Source organism: Anabrus simplex, chromosome 7 (genome assembly GCF_040414725.1).
Source record: "Anabrus simplex isolate iqAnaSimp1 chromosome 7, ASM4041472v1, whole genome shotgun sequence".
NCBI classification, from domain to species: domain Eukaryota; kingdom Metazoa; phylum Arthropoda; class Insecta; order Orthoptera; family Tettigoniidae; genus Anabrus; species Anabrus simplex.
Window position 1 is genome coordinate 116590941 of NC_090271.1, and position 20248 is coordinate 116611188.

A 20248-nucleotide genomic window follows, 5' to 3' on the forward strand; every position below is an offset into this window, starting at 1 on the left:
CCTGTTCTTACTTATTTCTCTATGTATTGTGCTTATTACTTACCAATAGTATCTTTGGTATTCATTGGTCTTATTGTTAATGATGAATTTCTTATTTAATGAAACCTTTCCAAAGGTCTCAACTCTCTGTCTTACATTACAAAGTATTTAACAGGATCAGTTCTGAAAAGAATTATGATGTCTAAAAAATGTAATACTGCTCCAATTTCGACTAAAGCAGCGATATAATACACTCATTGGTACTGCACACTGCAAAACAATGCTTCCAGCTTGGATACTGCTCCATCTGATTCTGAAAAACTCGGTATTCACATCATTCATATTTGTCCTGAAATGACGGTCTCTTTTTGGCTTTCTTTTTGCATACATGCCCAAGTCTACTATCATATCAAGCTCAAAGGAAAGGGACTCCAGTCTATTTTAACTCCGACAGAGGGAACCAGTTCATGTCACAAGAATTTAAGGAATTTCAGAATTTCCCAGGAATTACCTCAAGCAGAACCATATCCTACAGTCCCGTTGGGAATGATGAAGCAGAAACGCATAATGGTGTGATATGGAAACCTGTTGAGTAAGCCCTGAAGTTCATTGACAGTGGAATTGCTCACTGGGAATCAGTAATGCATCGACTCCCTCACTCACTACGCTCCATTCTCTGCACTTCACCCAATATTCTCTCATCTACGTAGATCTGGAAATGGCCTCCTGGCTTATTATTCCGTGTCATATCTTGTTGCACACACAATCGAGCCTCTAGCTGAGGAGGTGACATTCTTTAATGGGAATGATGAATAGACTATGATAATGTTCACGTAACGTACGGAAGTGAAACGATAGTTTCTACACGTTACCTTGCGCCCCGGAAAGAATTTGACCAGTATACTCCATTCCGAAATCACCCTTCAGTGCATGTGAGGACCTCCAGATATAGCGGAAGAAGTTTTTTCTGTCCAAGCTCAAAATTTCATTTTGGAGGGAGCTTCGGTCTCAAGACGAAGTGACACTCTGTTCATAGCTCCAATGAGGGCAAAAGAAACGAAGTTCAACTATTTCTACACCACAGAGAATAAATAACGAATCTAACTCCTAAGTGACTTGATGTCTATGTACCTACTAAATATGGAGAAAGGAATATTTTTTTATTTATTCTATGGTTCCACCATCTATTTTTACTGTAGTTACTTCTCTGTGTACTATGTTTATTACTTATTAATTGTCTCCCTGGTTTCATTCCTTTGTCTTATTGTTAATAATGAATTTCTTGTTTAACTAATCATTTCCAAATATCTCAACTCACTCTCATTACATCTACAAGTTATCTTGCGTATTATCCCATTCATTACCAACTTTAAGGTTGGAAATAGAGTTTTGCATATTGTGGTAGTACAATGCGCATACTTTGAATTGTGTCCGTTCATTCGGGGTTTTGGTGCTTTTAGACGCAATGTGCACATCGTCGTTGCGCCTCGAAATACCGTTATGTAACAATGTTGAGGTGTGAAATACTGACTCGCAGCACATGTAGCACTTCGAACGAAAATTCGTTGATATAATTCATGCAGTTCTAAACCTTAGATGACAGAAACTTCCTGGTCACAATTCAAAGTTGAAATATTGTCACGTAGCGGTTTTTCTAGTCGCAACAACGATGTCTTTCAAATTGTTCTGTAGTGTTACGACTGTATTTCTAGAACTGATGAGGAGATGCTTGGGATGAATTCTGCAATTTTTTTGTTCTGTGTCGAGTAACTGATTGGAAAATAGAGATCATATTTTATGTTTATGTTGTTTGATTTGTTTTGTGTACCTCGTTTTGAATTGTTGAGCGTTCTTTATCCAGATAAGTTGCAGCATTGACTGCAGATAGGTGTGTAAACATATCAACATAAACAGACGGTAGATAGTTATCTCAGAACCCAGTTATATGAATGTACGAAATTGGCAGATTTCTCTCTGATATGGCCGTCAGTGAGAGCAATGCTTCTAATCATTGAGGTGACCAGGCAGTTCGTGTGGATGGTGACGGCAGTATTTGAGCAGGGAGAACGTGGCCTCTCCGGATTTGGTCGTTAGTTATAAAGTGACCCGTTATAGAGCGCACTGCGGCTAGAACTATAATTTTCACTGTAAAAATTTGAAATTGTACTATATTAGAAGGAAATGATTGCAGCTTATTATTCATCATTGAGCACTCTTCAGTAACAATATAATGCACCAATGTTTCAGGAATCCAACACTGGAGATATCAGAAGAATTCCCCGCATGGCTTCCTTATACTGATGAGGAAACAAACTACTTGGACATCGGGGCTCAGCTGAAGGCGAAGAAGGACTACCATAAGACGCGAATGGATTTCTGGGATGATCTCTATAGTTTAAAATAGATAAACTGTGGAAACCACTCAGAGAGTTGTAAAATGTAGTGCAGACGCGTTATAAAGTGCTCTTTAAACAAATACTTTTATTAAATGTTAACCCCATCCTTTACCCTCATTCATGGACGTATGAGTTACTGTATACACCAGTAGTTCCCAACCTGGGGGCGATCGCCCCCAAGTGGGCGATTTGGGTTATCAGGGGGGCAATAGATAAGTGGGGGGCGGTTTGTGGGCGATGAGTATTCAAAGGGGGGAAAATGAAAATAGTACTGTACAGTAGAAGTTGCCGGGTAGCACGAGTCACTGGCTATTCTCAGCCGGCGAGTTCACTGCACTCACCCATCTCCACAGTCCCCATCTATTGTTGCTCAGCGCGGTCGACTGGTGACTCAACGCCCTCCTCCTTCCTGCCATCACAGTACACTTGCCATTGATCTACATTCGTCTTCAGTCTTAACTAGCCTTTGTGTGCCTCCCCATCAGTTTTTATGCGTTTGTTTTGAAGTGTAGAAGTTCTTGCACAATGGTTTCAAAAGAGAAGTGTCGTCAATACTCAGCTGAGGGTTTAAAATTCGGTTTTATCGCGTCACCGCAAAATGTGCAGTTTCCACATTGTCTTTTGTGCAATAAAATTTTTGCTAGTAATGAAGCCATGACGCCTTCGCGAATGAAAGATCATTTGTCAAGAGTACACAGTGATAAAGTGAGTAAAGAACAAAGTTATTTTCAACATGTCAAAGCTAAAGCTGATAAACGGCCTAATGTGGGTGAATTATTTAAAAACGAACAACCGATCTTGACAAAGGTCTTCTTGCTTCTTACGAGGTGTCCTTATTGATCGCTAAATGTGGTAAACCTCACACAATTGGCGAAACTCTTGTTTTACCGGCTACATAAAATTTGTTGAAATCATGCTAGGTGAGGGCCCTAGTTACATTATAACTCAACCGGTTCCTTTGAGCAACAATACTGTTTACAGGGGAATTGATGAAATGGCAACGGACGTTGAATCCAAACTCACAAATTTGTTGAAATAAGTAAATTTACATTCCAGATTGATGAATCAACTGTGATTGATAACAAAGCAATTTTATTAGCTTATGTCAGGTTTAGCAATGAACAAAAGGAAATTACCGAGGAAATGTTATTTGCTAGAACTTTGATCACTGATACGAAGGGATCGTCGATTTTTAAACTGGTTCAAGATTATTTTGAGGAAAAAGTGATTCCCTCATCGGAGGGTCTGCCTTATAAGGGCTGCACTCGGCTAGAAATAGCCATACGAAATTAATAATTAATCTTACATTTTGGCTCCAGGTAAAAGTAACAGTTAAATAGCCTTCCCACACTATTTCTTTATATTCTTTAAAATTCCACCTTAGTCTTAAGGGATATAACACCTCATTTGACTTTTTCTGCAGTTTATTGTTAATAAAATTACCTCCATACTTTGAGTGGAAGTTAGGTGATAAAGACTGTTGAAGAAATATTTGGATGACCAATTCGACAGATAGTATAGCCTCGCTTTTTTATAGTTACTGTTGGCCATAATTGAGTGGGAAAATTATCAATTAATTTAACATCTAATCTTCCTTCATATTCAGGATAATCAGTTCCATCAGCATGAGTTGCATCGAAAGTAAGATACAAATAGGTATTGTAATAAATCCAAACATCTCGCACTTTAATATCTATTTCTACATCCTTGTTAGGTAAATTTAAATTATTTTGATCTTTTTGATTGATAGGAAATGACTGCCACTGACAACATTCTACTTATCCATTTATTACAAAAAATAATTTAAAATAATTTCAAATGTTTTACAATAGTACAATAGTTTTATTTCATCTCCAAAATTACTGTTACTTTTGCGACATTAAAATCTATTTATTCATCATGTTCTTTGGTTATAGTTACTTTTAAGTTTTGAATTATATGGAAAACTGAACAAAACATTGGATATTTTGGTTCATAAATTATTGGTTATCAAATATTAGATCAGGTTTAAAAGAAGCAATAATATTTGTTTCACTGTGAAAATGCTCAGAATCTTTTATAAACATACCATCAGCATAGTTAGAATGGATTTTAATCATTTCGAAAGGAATTATTTTTGGTAAGTTGAGAGCAAGTGTTTTGGTTTTTGGTTCTACAATTTGGTAATAAACACCTGAAACTGAACCAATATTTTTTTCTTTATCAAAATATATCTTATAATCTCTCATAATTTCCAATCTGTTTGGAATTTTATTTTGTTCAATACTTATCTTAGGTTCTTCACATTGAATAGTTTTTTGTAAATTTTCTATATTATATTATCCTGGTGGAATAAGCATTTCAGTTATCGTACCTGATACTTCTTCATAGTGAAGTTTAATATACTTTTTGTAATATCTGGAGTTAAGAACGTTGAATAAAATCATATTAATCCAACTTTTTAAAATTCATCTCGCAATGGAACATTTAATCTTTTTTTTCTAAAACTGATTATGTGCCACTTCATTCAAATATTCTACTCATTTATTATATAATAAATAAAAAATTGAGTAAAAATTAAAAAGTATATTGGGATACAACAGTTATACTTCCTGAGAAGAAATAAAACATAGAAATAGAGAACTTTTAACAAATTCTATTCATTGCGGAATCATTGGATCGAGTAGCTGCGGAAAAACAACTTTAATGATTGATAATTATATCTTAAAACCCGGGTGGTTAAACTGGAGTAAAATACATAAACTTTATATTTATTCTAAAAGTTTAGATCAACCAAAGTATCAACAGTTTATGAGAGATTGTAAAAAATATGGGAAAATTTGGGAAAATCAATTGTTTATTTTTTTAATGATGAAGAATGTATAGTTCCGTTAAATGAATGTGAAGAAAATTCAGTTGTAATTTTTGTTTATTTTAGATTAGAAAACCAAGTATTTTTCGTGAATATTTTACTCGGGGAAGACACAAAGGCGTTGATTGTTCTTATTTAGCTCAAACATATTCGAAAATACCAAAACAGTTAGTTAGGGATTACTTGAACTTTTAAACATATTCAGACAAGATAATAGCAATTTAAGTCATATTTATAAAGAATTTGTGGGTGGGGATATGAAGTTTGAAAATTTTAAGGCTATTTGTAGCAAATGTTGGAATGAAAATTTGGTTTCATAACTATAGATACGAATCACAAAACTAATGATGGCAGATACAGAAATAAAATTAAAACATTTCTACAAATATAGAAACGTTAAAAAGTGGAAAGATATTAGCAGGAGAAACGCACGGATCACTGGACTAGAATATATTGTCTACAGAGGAAATGTTATGGCTGCTAAATCTTTCGCTAACATCCAGTACTGCGAGACTGAATGGTGTGGTTCGTCATTTTCATTATTAAATATTATTAATTTATTTTTCTTCATGTACCAGTTACATACATTATTATACGATTATCAGCTCCCAGAAAGGTAATTGAAAGCCACAGAAACTAGCAGGTATAATCATGGAATCAAAGTACCCCAATTGAAATCCCATTAAGTTTGCTAACCTACGGGACGTACAGTCATTGTTAAAGTCCGTACGCCCAATTGATAACTCCTTCTATTTACATTTGAATTCAGGTAATGGAAGTGAATTAGTAGACAATTATGGCCGTGATCTTATGTGTGTGTCTCATTAAAATCTTTGAAAGTTTGTTTCTCTCTTCTGATGTCAAATTCTGTAAGCCATAAGTTGAGTGGAATTTTCTGTCACATGAAAACTGTTGGTGGTTATACAGTGGTGGGAAAGTATACAGCCTTAGCTTCACTGTAACAAAGTTGGCTAATGTAGAAAGAAATCCGAATTACAATCGCCAGAAAAGCTATGGTGAAACTAAAAGGTCGTCTCCTATCCAGGACGCTAAAGTTGAGACTAATCAAGTCTCCCATTTTCCCAGTCGCCACATACGCTGCTGAGACATGGGAATTAAGTAAACAAGAGGGAATAATTGATTCATTTCAGATGTGATTCTAGAGCAGGATACTACGCATTTCATGGCCAGCACATCGCACTAACGACTGTATACTGACAGAACTCTGATTTTCAGCTCGAATGCCCGCTGGAGTCCAGCAACAAGCACTGAGATTCATCGGCCACGTTGCGAGAGCCAACTCTTTAGGAAAATACGTTATTGTGGGTATTTTGGCGACCATGACCTTAAGTAACATACCTCCCCGACATGTACCTGGTGTGAAAATGGAAAACGACGGAAAACCATTTTCAGGGCTGCCGGTGATGGGATTCGAACCCATCTACCGATTAGTGCTAAGAGGGAATGACTACCTAGTTTTACTTTATCTTAAAGCAATAATCACCACCCCACTGGGATTCAAACTCGAATTGAAGCATCATGAAAATTAATGCACATTGCCTGAGCAACGGAAGAGAATGTCAGTGCAAATTTTTACTTCGGATTTGATTCTCCTGCAAGTATTAGCCTGCTACTTTCCTTGTAAATAACTTTATGATCGTCATCATCATGCAAGGTCAAATACTAGTAGTTATAGTTATCAGCAGAAGGACAGGAAGTTACTCCTTAATGATATAAATAGGATAACAGAATTTTTGATCATTTCCGAACTCTAGGACCAACTTCAATATTTAATTTCTTCTTCAGTATTGTTGTTCATTCATAACGTATGAGTAAATGAATTTCTCATGATATATATCTGAAGAACATAGTTAGTTAGGAAACATGAGAAGACTGCGGAGTATAGGTCGTAAAACGTGTACCTGAGAATTGAAAAATCGGAAATATTTCGTTTTGGTAAACTTGAGGACAAGTGGATTGGGATTTCCTTGGGAATCATGTACTGGGAGAAAATTTTTTTCAGGATAAGATTGCATAGAATATATGAGGCATTGGTAAATATGAATTGGGGAAATTCAAGGAATCCGTTAGGAGTCTTCCTGGAGGTAGAGTAAGTTATTATTCGCTGAACGTAGTGTGGTGAACAAGGGTGCAAATAATAGAATATTATGATACCGTTCTAACAATCGATCATAAGAAGTCTTTATTAGAGTGCAATTGCTAAGGAAGTTAGCAGTAATTGCAAGTATAAGATAGCAATAAGCTTTAACCAATCTTCTGGTTTATTAGTGTCGTCTTCCAAAAGGAATAGTATGTGTTATCTTCCTATGAGCTTTGTGCTGGATTGTAGAGTTCTCTCCAGAAGTCCAGACGTCTCTTTTGAATATCTTTCTTCATAACCAGCTGTGTACCAATTTCTAAGTAATTGGTGCTTGAATTCGTGTAAGGAAGCCAAGTTGGTATTTCGTCCGCGACCTCTGGAGTGGGATTTCTGAAAAATAAGTAAGAACCATTATACGTTAGGAAGAATGAAAGAAGCAAATCGCAAATCGTTAATTGTACCGTGCACACTGCTAACTGTGAGATCTTGACTTATTAAAATATTCTTGGAATACAAGAACTCGCATATTTATGTTACCAGAGTGTCACATACGAACAACCTGAGTTAAAAAGAATCTCCACATATTTACGTGCCAGCCTTGTCGTAGCAGTGGCATAGGCAGGAACTAATGATGTGGAGAGCTCGGTCCTAACTTAATGCAAATTGTTTATGACATATAAGCATTGGTAGCATCTAAGGATCACAAATGACGGAAGACACGCCCGTTTCAGATTCCTGTTTTGCTTGCCCCAGAAGCTCTTTAACTTGGGAGCGTGGGTCGGTGACCACGGGGCTCTTAGTCGAGTCCTGGCATTGCTTCCATTTACTTGTGCCAGGCTCCTCACATTCATATACCCTATCCGACCTGCCATGGGCAACTCTTGTTCTTTCCGGACCGCGACTCTATTAGAGAATTCGACTCCGAGGGAATCTTGCATTCTCACTCCCTTCGTGTCCCTGGTCTTTCTTTGGGTTATACCTTAATTTTTCGAAGTAATAATAATGACGTGTGGCCTCCAGAGAAGTCTGTTACAGGTCTTCCGAGTTGACGCCGTGGAGGCAACCTGCTTGTCTGTGAGGATGGGGTCCAACCTATGATGGATTCTAATACTGAAGGCAGTTTAAAAACCAAGCCCCCGAGCCATAACAATTAATGAAAGTTAGAACCCCGGCCCGACCGGGAATTGAATCTTGTGCCCCTTGGGCCAAAGGCCAGTATAGTAATCACTTAGCTATGGAGCCAGACATGTTTTCCTTCTGATCAGTGGTAATAGTGAATTGCTGCCCAGTTATACTTGGACTTGAAACAATTATCACCACCACCAACATCATGTTGTGCTTTTAAATTCTGGGAAGAGACCGGTAATGTTTCTTTTTGTACACATTTTCTGTTCACTATGAAACTGAACTGATCGTCACTAAAACCCGTAGCTGGCTGAGCTCTCAGTAAGCATCGTCATGTGGTAGTTGTACCGTCTACGCAGAGCTGACTAAACTACACCTTTTTAAAAGGCGGCTGGAAACGTATTCCTTTGATTTGGTATGCCATTTCTAATTAACAATATTAGTTTACAGCTGACAGCAAAGGAATACATTCGGCGAACTGGACGCAGGAAAAACAAATCTGTTTTTATATGCAATTTGTAATATGGACTTAGTTCAGTTTCAGATTAAGATAACAAGCACAGAGATTGTTAATAGATTCTTCGGTGAGATAATTGCCAGTAGAAATACCAGATATGGATTGTTTCTTCTTGCTTAAAATGTGATTAAAACTTGAACATATTTCTGTAGGAATGGCGGGGTTTCAGCCGGGTGAGCTCCCCTCTGCTTAAGCCACTGTGCAAACAGCTCCCTTCGGAGCAATGTCTAAGTCAGGCCAGCGATCTACCAGCTGGTCCGAGGATATGTCGCGGTCCCTTCTCTATTGTTCCCTTCATCTGCTCTCCCCGTGTGCCTTCTTGAATGTGCAACGAGTATGTTCCGTCTATAGCCGAACCCTGGAGATTCTAGTACTCCATCACCAGGATACAAAAAGGAGGCTATCCGCTTACCGTCAGTCAGTCCGCTTACAGGGACGGCAGTAGGGCTGGCTGTCATCAGTGTCCCACCGGATTCAAAGTATCGTCGTGTACTGAGCAGAGTACTGTATGTGTGTGTGTGTGTGTGTGTGTACTGCCTTGGAGTCAGTGTGCGTGTGGAACAGTTGTTTTGTCAGTTGTGAGTAGTTCACTGTGCGGAAAGGTCACGTGAATCGGCTATGTGAGTAGTGAGCTTTCCCTGGAATCGAGCCGAGGAAAAGTCGTAGTGTATTGTGGAGGTCAGTAACCCTGTGTTCGAGCCTGTCTGCTTGCAGCCGCTATTGAGTGAGAAGATTGAACGTGCAGGGCGGAAGTGAAAGGTGAAGCCTGTCAATAATGATTATAGCCCGTACCAGCTGGAGCCCTGCTGTGAGAGTCTTGTATATAGACATTAGTTGAGTATAGTCATTCAGGGTTGAATATAAGTGTGTGTTTGTACTAATTTGGTCATCCTAGAATTGAATTAGATCCATAATACGAGCAGTGTTTAATTCGTAACAATATTTAAAATTCAGGAGGCTCGTAAGTGCACGCATTACTTGATATTATTATCTGTTTTAAGTTCGTTTGGCCGCCCGAGGACCACGGTGCTTGTGTTTTAGCTGTGTTGTTGTCGTTTTTACCACTTCTGGTGTTCTTGATGGTGAGTTTGGCTGTTCTTTTCTTCTTGGTATATTGAGCTTTCCTGTTGGCCCAGTAATACTTCATTTTCTTGCTGAAATCTATCTTGCGCTCCTCGGACCATTTCATTGTCTTATAGAGGTTTGCTTCTGTAAGGGATGTTAGGAGGGGTCTGTGTTGGATAGTTGAACAGTAGTTACTGCTGTTAATAATGAGGCCATGATTAATATTAAGTTTTCCGAGATCCTTATCTACCTGTTGGATCCACAGTGATCCAGAAGCTTTACCATTGCTGGCTACTTTGAAGATTTTATAGGACAGCCTGTGGTAGTTCATTCAATACAGGTTTCCGTAGAGAGCCAGCTGTCTTCTTCTGATGGCATCTGTGAATATGTCTTGGTGTTAGTAGAGTTCAAGGTTTGGTTTGTACCATCGCCTTCCATCTGATAGGACCTTTGTTCCTACTGCCTTACTCAGGAACATCCTTTCTTGTACTTCGAGAGCGCTTAGTGGGGTCTTCTTAGGTAGAGATAGGCACTCTGCTGTGTAGAGGACTGACGGTCTGACTGTTGCGATTTACTGTCTTAATTTGATATTCATCGATATATGTTTTGAGGCGTACAATTTTCTGTAAGCATGGTATGTCCAGTCGAGTTTGATTCCCCTGTGTTCGAGAGCAACCGTTTCAATAAGGTCTTCTGAAATCCACTCTCCAAGGCGTATTTGAAATTGGTTATGAATTCGCTCTTTCCGATGTTGATCAGGAGACCTGTTTTAGCTGCTATTGAGTGTAGTGATTGGAGTTGCGTTGTAGCCTCTTGCATGTCGTTTGCTAGTAAGGTCAACATCTCGGCTTACGTTCCCTAAACCATTAAATCGATAAACAGCCTGCGAAAGAATTGTAGAGCAAATAATATTCTACGAAATATTTCGTAGTACCCCATACCTGTCACTGAAATTTCTAATACAATAATATTTTTAATGTTTATTAAAAGCAGAAACCCTTCACAGGATACGGGAATAGCAGTCTATACCTCATGAACTCCTGGGGATAATTTTATACGGTTTTTGCTGTTGCCTAGAGGACCTCGTGAGGAGGCTTCCATGCATAAAATACTGTATTTAAGTAAATGAAAGAAAGCTGAGCAGTAACGACTTCTCTCACTATGGGTGAGGGTGGTAGAATAACACGCATGGTATCCCCTGCCTGTCATAAGAAGCAACTAAAAGGGGTCCGAGGAGTTTTTAACTTGGAAGCGTGAGTTGGAGACCACGGGGCCCTTAGCTGTGTTCTGATATAGCTTGAAATACTTGTATCAGGCTCCTCGCTTTCATCAATCTTATCCGACCTCATTTGGTCAACGCTTGACATTTTTCCAGCCCGACGGGATAGGTTACGAGGCCTAGAGAGTCTTTCATTTTCATGCCCTTCGTGTCTCTTCTTTTTCTTTGGCCGATACCTTCATTCTCCGAAGTGTCGTATTCTTCTCTTTTTCCTCTCTCTTTGGAGTTGCCTAGTTGTACTTCCTCTTAAAACAATAACCACCATCATCACCTCCCTAAATGCAGATCAATGGTAAAAACCAAATTGGTTTGTAAATCTCCAGTTTAAAACAATGTTCATGCAAGTTTGCAAGTTAAGACAAGGATACAAACTATTAATATCCCGTCAAAGCCCAAACACACTGTAAAAATAAATCTATGTATTTTCTTTCAGATTATGTTAAGTACATTGTGAAAAACAATACAAAACTAAAAATATACAGGAAAAGTTTTCCAAAAACAAAATACAGGGGTGTCACCTGTAGGTGACATTGGTCAATATAGTTACAGTTTGCAGCTTGCTGGTAGTCTACGTTCAAGTGCGAGGACAGCTGCTACCCCTAACTCATATTCGGACTGTCAAAGATGATGAGCCCATTTAGATCCTTGGTAAGACTTGAAGGCTATGAGGTAATCAAATCGCGCAGCAATTGTCCACAGTTTATGGCGGAACCGTAGAGGTTTTCCGTGGATATGTTGCTTGATACTGAACGACTGTAATAGGGAACCATTGCTTCATCCACTGCAAGTACAGTTGAACAGATTTCCTCAAATAACTGACCAAAGTCTTCATTTAGAAACTTTTAGTATGCTCATATCTTACGAAGTTTGTCATTGAGGTGGGTGGGAGGGGAATATTCATATCATCTGAAGGATGCAAATACTGATGAATTTCTGGAAATATATTTCTTCTCATGCTGTTGAAACGAAGTTATTGAAAACATCTGATTTTAATTCTCAAAACATTCTTATAGTTTTGCTAATTCATTTAGCCGGTCAACAGTAGTACAAGTATATAAACGCTTGTATCATCTGAATTTGAGTCTAACACATGGTTCCTGAGCATAGCATATAGCTTGGACAATGTCACAATGAGATTATTCTTCTTCAGTGAATATTAACTCAAAACACTGAACTGGAGACAGTTGCGGTGTGTCATATTCAGAAGGTTCCTCACGCACGTCACCTTACCCAATCGGAAAATAAAATTCCCATCTGTAGCTGCCCACAACACATTGTATTTTTTCTTAGAAGATGCTGGTTTATTGGTCCCAGAAAGACCAGATGGCTGCTGCATTTCATTAGAAGGTATCGGCGAACCATCATCTGCTGATATCACATTTATTTCCACTGTCAACCTCAAAATTCTACCAGGAAGGGGATTGACGTCGACAGAATTAGTTGCTTCATCACCACTTTCCTCATCCGTAAAATGTCCACCATTTGGAGGAAACATAATGACATCTATCAACATTTCAACATTTCTAGTACCTCATCCAGTGTAAGACTGAAAAGAGGGAGAAAGCACGAAGTGAATATCGGATATAATTCATAACTGGACAGAAAGGCCTACTTTATGATACCAATGTCACCTGTAGGTGACACCATGCCATTTCACGGCAATAACCCCCCCCCCTTGGCACTACAGCCCTTGAAGGTCCTTGGCCTACCAAGCGACCGCTGCTCAGCCCGAAAGCCTGCAGATTACGAGGTGTCGTGTGGTCAGCACGACGAATCCTCTCGGCCGTTATTATTGGCTTTCTAGACCGGGGCCGCCATGTCATCGTCAGAAAGCTCCTCAATTCTAATTATGTAGGCTGAGTGGACCTCGAACCAGCCCTCAGGTCCGGGTAAAAATCCCTGACCTGGCCGGGAATCGAACCCGGGGCCTCTGGGTAAGAGGCAGGCACGCTACCCCTATACCGCGGGGCCGGCACGCCAATAACATATTCTTAAATTATAATATTGTGCTTAAGAATGTGTCACTATCATTACTGAACCTTTGAGCAATTTACATGCATAAAATGCAAAGTAAAATTACCTTTTATCATTTGCTTTCCATACCATAATAAAATGCAGTTGCTTCTCCACTTCAGTCCAGTCTGTTTCCTCTTTTATCTGAGGGAGAGCCGACTGATCAGTGCAGGCTACGAGTTCAAAAATGGTCAATTTCAAATTATAAAACCTTTCTTTAAATACTTCCAGCAGGTATAGAAGGTCAAGCATCCTGATGAGCAGGAAATGTTATTAATATTAAGTTTCACCTGTAGGTGACATTGGGCTTTGACGGGTTAATAAACAGAAAAAATGCCATTCAAACTTCTATATTTTAGGAAATATAATAATTCATCATTGAGTGACATAAACAAGCACAAATAGCTCAGTATATTTAATGTTCGTCACCACTGGAACTATTATATCCGAGAGGTTTTCATCTGACCGCTGTCAGTAAACATTTACCCAATGTTTATTCAAACCCATTTCCACTGCAATAGCTAAATGTGGTGTCCAGCTCCGTGAATAAATGGTTAGAGTGCTGGACTCTTGTCACAGGGGTCCCGGGTTCGATTCCCGGCAGTGTCGGGAATTTTGACCATAATTGGTTCATCCCGCTGGCATGGCAGCTGGGTGTATGTGTCGTCTTCATAATCATTTCATCCTTATCACGACGGGCGAGTCACCTGTGGGCGTCAAATCAAAAGACCTGCACCTAGTGACCCGAACCTGCCCCCGGACACTCCCGAAACTCCCATACGCCATTTCAGCTAAAACTGATATATTTTAATGCTCTACTTAGTGATGTCTTTACATAACACAAGGCCTCAATCAATTTGATTCGCAAAACCTGGTAGAGGCGGATGGAGAAGCGGGTTAAATATATCTCTATAATTATAAAAGGAAGTGTTTGTCTGTCTGTCTGTCTGTCTGTCTGTGTGTCTGTGCGCGATGCCCAGCAAAATCTACAGCACGTAGAGATCTGAGATTTTGAAGATAGGTAGATGGAAAGGGGTCCAAATGCACCTCGAAGCCGAAATTTTCATTTTCGCTTTCGTTGGTGAGTTATGAACGAAAAACCATCGGAAAACGTGCATTGGGATATGACAATCCTACGTGCTGTCACCAAGATTAAATGCATAGAGTCGCTGTCGCTAGGCAACGTACATAAGATAGGTAGAGAACACAACATTCAAGGAGCCATTTTACGAACAGGACGTAGGAAGCTGCTTTTGGTCTTATATGGTGTGAGGGCATATGACGGTGTTGATGATGATTCGTCCGTCGGATCGGGACGTTAAGTCTTGAGCTATTCGAGAGGAGTGGCATATGTGCCGGCGCCGGGTTTCATCTTCTTCATTCTTGCTATCATATACCATGTCATTCATTTCTTTCAACAAGCAACTTTTACAAGAATTACCCGATGTTCTACACAGTTACAAGTCTATCGACTACACGGCAGAGCTTCGAAAGACTTGGAGTCACCTGGAGTACCCTCGAACATCTTAGAGCGGACGATTGTGGCACCAATTGTCCTTCTTAAGAATAAGAATCCTGCCCTCTGCAATGAACACGACTCTGAAACTGATGACTAATATTATAGAAGCCATTCTCATGATTGGGCATGCCGCGAGGGAATTAATATTCATACCTCGGATTCGAATAATTTCCTCGGATATACAGTTTAAGTTTAGATCTCTGCAGTGTTCAAAATAAAATTTCTCTATGTAATAATAAAGCAAGCATAATCTTCTTCTTCTTCTTACTATATCTAAAAATGGGTGTATGCATGTATGTGTGTGTGTAAATGACACACCTCCTCCTAAACCACTGGAGCAATTTCATCCAAACTTGGTACACTTATGACTTACTATCTGGAGACGAGCACTGTGGGGGTAAGCCATCCTTAGCTGCCTTAGGGGGGGTCAGGGGGGGCAAGGTATAAAAAAAACAAAAAAAGTGCCGAATCCACAGTTTTCGGGATCGCTGAGATGAACAGTGACACTCCCCATTTTTTTCAAATGCCAAAGTTCAGCTCCCTTTTGCATGGGGGGGGGCGAGGAGGGAGTGATATATATAATTAAACGAAAATAATGTCGAATACATAGTTTTCGGGGGACGCCGAAGTGAATTGTATACTCTGGATTTTTAGTATCAGGAGACAAACAACGTGGGGGTAAGAAAGCCCAGGAACCCTTAGGGGGGAGGCGGAGGGGGGTCAGATAAACAAATTAACGAAAATACTGTCGAATCCATACTTTTCGGGGTCGCTGAGATGAATAGTGACACTCCGGATTTTTTTAAAGTTCAAGTTCAACCCCCTTTGGGGTGGGGGCGAGGGGGAGTGATATATAAAATTAAACGAAAATAGTGTCGAATACATAGTTTTCGGGGTCGCCGAGGTGAATTGTACACTCCGGATTTTTAGTATCAGGAGACGAACCACGTGGGGGTAAGACAGCCCAGGATTCCTTAGGGGCAGGGGGGGGGGGGGGCGAGGGGGCTGAGATATAAAAATTTCGGGGTCGCTGAGATGATCAGTGACACTCCGGAATTTTTTGAAGTCCAAGTTCAGCACCCTTCGTGGCGGGGGGGCGATGGGAGAGTGAAATATGGAAATAATGATATATAGAAATAATATTGTTGAATACATAGTCGCTGAGGTGAATAGTGACACTCCGAATTTTTAGTATCAGGAGACAAACCACATGGGGGTAAAACACCCCAGGAACCCTTAGGGGTGGGGAGGGGGGCAAGGGGACTGAGATATACAAATCATCGAAAGTAGTGTCGAATCCCTACTTTTCGGGGTCGCTGAGATGAATAGTAACATTCCGATTTTGTAAAACTCAAAGTTTAGCCCCCTTTAGGGTGGGGGAAGTGGGAGTGAGATAAAATAGGAATCGAATATACTGCCGAATCCATAGTTTTCCGGGTCGCTGAGATGAATAGTAACATTCCGGATGTTTAAAGTCTAACTTCAGCCCCCTATGGCATAGGGGGTGAGAAAGGGTGAAAAAATAAATTGTCAGAAATGACCGAGATATTGGACGTGTGTATGTTCCAGTATGACTTTCAAGTATGACTTACTACCTGGAAAACGTACTGTGGGAGTAAGACCCCCCTAGAACCACTAGGGAAGCGGGTAAAATATTATCCACACTAATAAATGGAAGTCTGTTTGGCGCGATCTATATATACCGTACTATACATATACAAATTAAGGCATAAAAATTAAAATAGACGTAAATTAGTGAGACCAATCTAGGCATCTTAGAAATTTAAAACTTGGTACCAGACAACCTGATGACTTCAGGATCCCTAGAAAAATCTCAAATTCTCATAATTCTCTGAGGGGTACATGCTGGGAGTTTCAAACCAGCATAAGAACACAGTCGGTGATATTTATCCAGAACCTACAGGTTTCATGGGCTTAACAATTTCCTTAAAGTCCTGATTTTTAACCGACTCCCCCATATCATGTTCGCAGCACAACCTCCCAGACAAGTTAGAAAATTGAAATTTTGCAAAGTTATAGCTTTTAGCATGTAACCTACGGAAAATTTACGAGATGTTTAAAAATTTTATTTTTTACCCCCGAAAAATATCGAAATATGGAGGCAATTTTAATGACGGTCCAGTCCTTCCTTTCGATGTATTTCATGGCGAAACGGTAAGTCGTATCACAAAACGGATGGCACAATCTCCGTTCAATCTGGAGTGACCTACAACTTCGGTCCTATGACCTTTTGTCGTATCTCTATCCCTTATACATTAAACTTTTCTCTATTTCTGGATTTACCTAAATTTTGCACTTTGTACACGTACAATTGATGGTTTGATTCACTTATAGGAAAGATGAGATCATCAAATTCTACACGAATATTGGCCCTCCCAGTAACCATATGTGAGCCAAATTCTATGTTTGAAGCTGTCCCATAAGTATCTGAAAAGTAAAGCACTGTTTGAAAATCTTACACAAATTTTACCCTATTCAACGTTAACCATAATGAATTGTGGTAGACAAGTGCACCTGTCGTTAACATCACAACTCCACAACTCGCACTTTACATTGGAAACATCGTCTGCGGACCTCCCTATGCTTTTTCTCGGATAACGCCAATTTACATGCAATTTAAAATGTATTATTAACTTCAAGTACAGTAATTTACTTCGATATCCGTATACAATCTGGAATACCGTAGCGAAGCACGGGTACAATTGCTAGTAAAATATAAAAGTAAATAAATATACAGTACAGTATTAATTTTGGTTCCCTGTTGTAGGAGGGAGATATAATACCACATTATCATTTGAATGTTGCAAGTGGCGGTTAACAGTGCTGTCACCTTGACAGCCTCTGTTGGCTACCTTAAGGCCCCTTATTCTACTTGTCTCAGACTCTTTGCTTTCGACTTTCCTGTCCAGACTCCCTTGTTCAAATCTTGCTCTTTAACGAACCCTGGCGGTAGGCCCGGGGAGTCTTTTATGTTTCGTGGAGCTTTCCACATTCTTCGATGTCTCGGATTTCTTCCATTTCATCTCTTGATAGAACACTATCATCATCATTCGGTTTCTGCTTTATTTCATCCGTTTACTAAAACACGATATCTTAATTAAACCGCAAACTTTTAGTATGTGCACATCCAGCTCCAGTACTGACCCGGTTTTGGCAAAATTTGTCCACATGGTGATCAGTTTGGACCGCATATTAGCATCAGGTGAACCGTCCGCCGCTAATTGTGAAGTTCCAAACAAGTACCCGAGTTCATCACCATGGGCAACACCTGGAACACAGAATTATTCATTAATATACCGATGTGACAAGTAGAGAACAGCATCTATAACAGAACCACTATGTCTCACCTGAGAAGTTCTGGGCGCCATCACGAATTTTGAACATTGCCAGACCACCATCATATATAAACTCGTACAAGTAAATTGGCGTGGAACTTTGAGAGGCCATCAAGTTCACTCCGTATTCAACTCCCTCGGTGAAAAACAAATCGGATGTTAGCTGAAAATAACACAATACTCTTAGGAATTAAAAGAGCATGGTCTATAATCTCTCACTCTCGCACTGGAAATTCTACACACCTCTTCAATAGGTGTATTAACCTCTAAGGATTTGCAAGCATAAAACTTACACGGGCTGGTGACCTGAAAGATAAGCTATTTTCACCAAATGTTTGAGATCCCTTTACAAACAGAAATGAAAAATCCACGCATCAACTACTCAAATGATCATAAACACCACAGCTATCGCAAGCTTGTGCACTCCATAGAATCAACCATTAAAGGTTGCTGAGGTGGAACTATAAAATATTCTTGATATAACTTCTTGTAGCCAAAAGAACAATATGTTACATAACTGTAAGCTGTCAATTCTGTCGGAAACACTCTTTAGAATTTTGACTTTCAAAACTGACTTACGTCAATGAAATTTTCCAACGTGTCATTGTTAAAATCTTGATCTCCAAAGTAGAAGGACTTCATCCTCGCTACCATTTCGTTTCCACACAAATCTTCTTTGCAGAATCTCAGTTCCGGTTTTAGGGTCTTCAAGAAATTTTCGTTGATTTCCTGCACCCTTCCGAAATTGTTTAGGATGTTGGCAACTGTAACAGAATTGTTTATAATCTGAAATGCAATATATGTTAGGCTCATATTGTGGCAATATTGATAAATTAATATATTAAAAATTAATCTATCCATATCGAACTAGAGTTAAAACAAAACTGAAGAACTGAAATTTGTGACATCACGTCAGTACTCCTTCGACTTTTGTTCATTGATGTCAGAATAAGAATACCGATATCAATAACGTTATATTGTCCGGAGTTGAGTATGGATCAATTATTAGGAACTCCATGGCTACAAGAATATTGCTCTTATCGAGAGTTTTAAATTGAAGTTTCTGAAATCCACGATTTATAAAATTACTGGTAACTACACAACAGTCTTATTTTTTAATATGCTCAGCTAATATGATATGTATAGCTTACATTCCAGGTGAAACTGCAAGAATTTAATTTTTTTGTGCTACAAAATTGATGATATGGATATGCAGCGGCCAATTTCTTTCTACCCCCCCCCCCCCATGGCACTACAGCCCTTGAAGGGCCTAGGCCTACCAAGCGACCGCTGCTCAGCCCGAAGGCCTGCAGATTGCGAGGTGTCGTGTGGTCAGCACGACGAATCCTCTCGGCCGTTACTCTTGGCGTTCAAGACCGGGGCTGCTATCTCACCGTCAGATAGCTCCTCAATTCTAATCACGTAGGCTGAGGGGACCTCGAACCAGCCCTCAGGTCCAGGTAAAAATCCCTGACCTGGCCGTAAATCGAACCCGGGGCCTCCGGGTATGAGGCAGGCACGCTACCCCTACACCACGGGGCTGGCCAATTTCTTTCTATACACCACAGAAATCTTAGTTGAACTGGAAATATCGTCTTTATTTCAAAGATTTCCGCATGATGTTTTTCGCAACGGATTCTGCATTTTTGCATCTATCGCTTGACGCAGGCGAGTTCAAAGTGTACTGTATTTATGGCTGTGACAAACTGGAAGCTGCTGAGGTATGCACGGTGTTGAATAATGATTTTCAGGGTATTATTAGTGTGTCTTAGTGTTATAAAACATGTAAATTATATGGTTTTTCAGTGTAGAGTAGCACTTTCTGGCTCCTCCGTCGGTTCGTTCATTTCTTTGATAACCTCATAATTGTTATCGGTGCCATGAAATGACCCCCTGGGCTGAAGACTTAACAGATGTATTTCACAAACTAAACCTGAAACGTATACAAACTATACAATGAACACATCAACGAGATTGTACAAGAGAGTTTATCCATATGACGGGAGGGAATTTTTTCTTCATGTAACTTTGTACTTGTTATCATATT

At 39.5% G+C, this 20248-nt stretch overlaps 2 protein-coding genes and 1 long non-coding RNA gene across 3 annotated transcripts in view; 1 reads left to right on the forward strand and 2 right to left on the reverse strand.

Moving 5' to 3' along the window:
* The window catches only part of LOC136877327 (esterase FE4-like), a 52024-nt gene extending 49575 nt beyond the window's left edge, over positions 1–2449 (forward strand). Inside the window, exon 10 of the mRNA XM_068228726.1 lies at positions 2227–2449. Coding sequence (XP_068084827.1) covers positions 2227–2383 — 157 coding nt within the window. The 3' untranslated portion in view covers positions 2384–2449. The remainder of the gene's footprint in view (positions 1–2226) is intronic.
* Positions 2450–7398: 4949 nt separating this feature from the next.
* Positions 7399–18141, reverse strand: LOC137501473 (uncharacterized). Its single transcript, XR_011018559.1, has 2 exons — positions 18011–18141; positions 7399–7717 (listed from the first exon to the last, which is right to left on the reverse strand). It is a non-coding gene; the product is annotated as an uncharacterized lncRNA (long non-coding RNA).
* Positions 18142–18202: 61 nt separating this feature from the next.
* LOC136877328 (juvenile hormone esterase) overlaps positions 18203–20248 on the reverse strand; it is a 52423-nt gene continuing 50377 nt past the window's right edge. Inside the window, exons 7-8 of the mRNA XM_067151272.2 lie at positions 18781–18965; positions 18203–18364 (exon numbers count right to left, since the gene is read on the reverse strand). Of these exons, the coding sequence (XP_067007373.2) occupies positions 18203–18364; positions 18781–18965 (347 nt within the window). The remainder of the gene's footprint in view (positions 18365–18780; positions 18966–20248) is intronic.